General features: G+C 36.8%; 1 protein-coding gene across 1 annotated transcript; it reads right to left on the minus strand.

Moving 5' to 3' along the window:
- Nucleotides 1-350: 350 nt before the first annotated feature.
- CSNK2A2IP (casein kinase 2 subunit alpha' interacting protein) lies at nt 351-2,486 on the minus strand (the record flags this gene model as incomplete). Its single annotated transcript, XM_079766340.1, has 1 exon — nt 351-2,486. The coding sequence occupies one exon, from the start codon at nt 2,484-2,486 to the stop codon at nt 351-353; it is 2,136 nt and encodes a 711-aa protein (XP_079622466.1).
- Nucleotides 2,487-3,476: the final 990 nt, after the last annotated feature.

The following is a 3,476-nucleotide window of genomic DNA, read 5'->3' on the forward strand; positions in this document are numbered from 1 at the left end:
GCAGGAGGCACAGAAAAAAAAAAGGACCAATAAGGTATTTCTCCTCAATAGCCAATTATGATTAATTTAACAATAATTATATAGTAGCTACTATAAGCTAGACATTTGGTTACAAAGAAGAGATTCAGTTTTGATTTCTAGGGATTGTAGTTTATTTCTTAACTAGGAAATAGACTTGAGAGTAATAGTTCCCTTAACTGGGTGCATCATCAACTGAAATATCGAGTCCCATTCAGTCATTACCAAGAATTTTAATAAGCGTGATAAGAAATCAAACTCTAGTCTCAAAGAACTAAAGGTCAATTGCTTTCCAAGATACAAAACATTAATTTGATCCACATTTCTCTCATTTACTGTGCCTGGAAAATTTTGAACAGTATCTTTGACCCCTTTGACCCTTTTGCTATGGTGCTATTCCTCATAGGATTTGTGTTGGTAGATGGTGGGGGACTTTGTTGTCTTTTTCCAGAAAGCAGCTGGTAATTTTTGCTACATATAAACTCAAGCCAGGAGACCCCTGGAGGCAAACGGTGGTAACTAACTAACTTAGTGAACATACAACCTGAGGGGATAGATGTCATAGACTCTTCGTAAGGAAAGGGTAAGGAGGGTGCAATCAAAGAGGAAGAGGAGGAAGAAGACGAAGAGGAGGATGAAGAGAAAGATATGGAGGATGATGATGATGGGAGCCTAGTCTGTGGCTGAGAATTACTTTTCTTAACATAAAGCAACCAGTCAATAGCCTGGGGCTGTTGGTTTACAACTTTGTTTTCAGAGACTACTGTCAGCCCACGGATGTTATCAGTTTTAGTAGGAAAAAACTCTGATATCTTCTCCACTTTTTTAAGGTTGTCTTCAAGGGCTTCAGCAGGTTGATTTTTTTTCACAGGGAATAGGAGACAAGATGAGAAAGAAGTCTCTGGTACTGAAAGAATGAAAACTAATTTCACCTCTATTTTCCCCTCAGAACTGGGCTCAAGTGTCGGTATGACAGATAGCATTGCACCACGAGGATCTTTTTTTCCTGTAAGATGATTACAATGAGTTTTTATGCAGGAAGCACAAGCCAAACAAACCACGTAATTTGATGAAAGACGGGGACCAGGATGAGGATTTGGCCTTCCCCTCATTCTTCGAAAGATAATTTGCCTACTGAGATCCCTTTGGATTCTGGTCTTAGAGAGAGAATTGATAACTTTATTTACAACGTTATCAGGGACAGTCCCACCTTTAACAATGCAAGGATAAATATAATCTAAAGTCCATGGAATTTCTTTATTTGAATATTTCTTTGCATAATGATCAAAGTTGCTTTTGCTCTGGATTCTGGAGCCCCGTGTTGTAGCAGCTGTGTTCCTGATGCAGTGTTTGGATCTCGATAATGATTGACCTGAGATATTTGGTTTGAGATGGGGTGAAGACACATCTGTGACTCCGTGTTTGTCATTTGGTGAAGTGGTGCTTTGAAACTTGGAGTCACTACCTGGTGAACCCAGGGTCCTGAAGGTATGATCCAGTGTAAGCACTGTCTGGGATTTGGGCTGGAACAATGGCAAACTCTGAGTCTGGTGGACAGAATGTGGTAAAGGTGATTTCCTTGGTTTTGAATTAGATGGTGGTAAGCTCAGAACACAAGAATTAGGGCTCAATACAGGTGGTATCTGAGGTTTGGAATCAGGTAAAGGTGAGCTAAAAGCCATTTGATTAGGCTGCAATGAAGGTGATAACTGAAGCAAGTCATTTGTTTGAGGTGTAGAGGTAAGTGATGGTGAGCTCAAAGATCTTTGCTGGTTATCTAATGAAGACATACAAAGGCTGTCCGATGAAGATAATTTCTGAGGCTTGGACTGAGGTAATGTTGAGCTAAGGGCTCTTTGATTAGATTTCAAAGATGATGATGTCCAGAGGATGTCTTGAGAAGAAGTTTCTTGATACTTGAAGGGGAATAATGATGAACTTGAGACTCTTTTATTAGACTTCAGTGCAAGTGATGTCCAGCAAAGGTCTAAGGAAGTTGCATTCTGAGGTTTGGGGAGAGATAATTGTGAGCTCAAGGTTGTTTGATTGGATTCCAGTGATGATAATGATGTCTTGTTGAGATCAAGTGAAGAGGTCTGAGGTTTGGGGAGGGGTAAAGGTGGGCTCAGAGTTCTCCAATTAGACTGCAATGAAGTTCTCTGGTGGAGGTCTACTGAGGGTGGATCCTGATGTTTGGGCTGGGGTACGGGTGATTTCAGAACTCCGTTACAGAAGCCCTGTGAAATTGTGTCCTGAGTCTTGGCAAAAGATCTCTGTATCTTCTGGTTAGAGCTTAGTGGAGGTACTGCAAGGTAATTATTATCAGATTGTACTATAACCACAGATTGATTATTGGGTTGATTTAGATTTTCTCCTATGTACTGATGTGTTAATGAGGTGGTTGAGGCCAGTTGGTAAGAGTGTTCTAAAGATGCAAAGTGTTGATCATAATATGTTAGTGGCACCATTTTGCGACAGTAGTAGGTCTTTTTGAAAGAAGTTGGTCTGTAGGGATGTTTTAGTAACTGGTAGAGATTTTTAGCTGGATTCCATGGACAATAGATACTTTAAATAAAGTCTTTGATAGTTTCTTAGTTCTATCTTTTAAGCTCTGTTAATGCCCAAATATTGTTGTGTTTCAAAATTGACTTGTAGATGTGGTTTGGAAAAAAAAAGTCACAATTTGAAATTTTTCCTGTCTTCTTTGTAGTTTCCTAGAGGTTTTCTTTCTATCTTCTTTTTATTTTCCTAGATTTTATTTTTCTCTTGAGGAAATAACTCCTGTTAGAAAAAATAGTAAAGAGGATTCAGAATTGCTCCTGAGAGGGATATTAATTTTCTCAAACAATTTGTTATAGTGACCAGAGCCCAGGTTTCACGTTAACTTTCAGTCACTTACTCTATGTGTAACTTTTGAATTAAGCTTTCTAAACCCAGTTGCCCATCTGTAAAATAGATAAATATAATATTTAATTTATTGTGCTAAATACTAATTAAGATTATATATATATATATATATATATATATATATATATATATATATATATATATATATATCATGTAACAGCACCCAGGATATAAGATGCCTAATAAAAAGTAATAGCTATTTCTGACACTCTTTTAATAATTGCTTGAGTAATAAAAAAAATACACGTGATAAGTTCTTTTGCATAAAATAAGAGAATCTCAGAGAAAAGTGGAATGAAATTTCTTCTGAAATGTTGGTTTTCAATTTAAAAATCAATTATCCATCATTATCATCTATTAGCTTACTTCCAAAAGTCCAAAATTCTAGTTGAAAATCTATTGCATACTTTTAGTCTTGTTCTTATTTGTCACCATTGTGGCTTTTGAAACTGTTGACTACTACCTTTTAAAATTAGTGTCTTCATTCATGGCCATTATTTCTTTCTACTCTGATTCTCTCCATTTATTTTCTTATTTCTATGTTATATTTC

This window comes from Cnephaeus nilssonii (genome assembly GCF_951640355.1).
Source record: "Cnephaeus nilssonii genome assembly, chromosome: 3".
NCBI lineage: Eukaryota > Metazoa > Chordata > Mammalia > Chiroptera > Vespertilionidae > Cnephaeus > Cnephaeus nilssonii.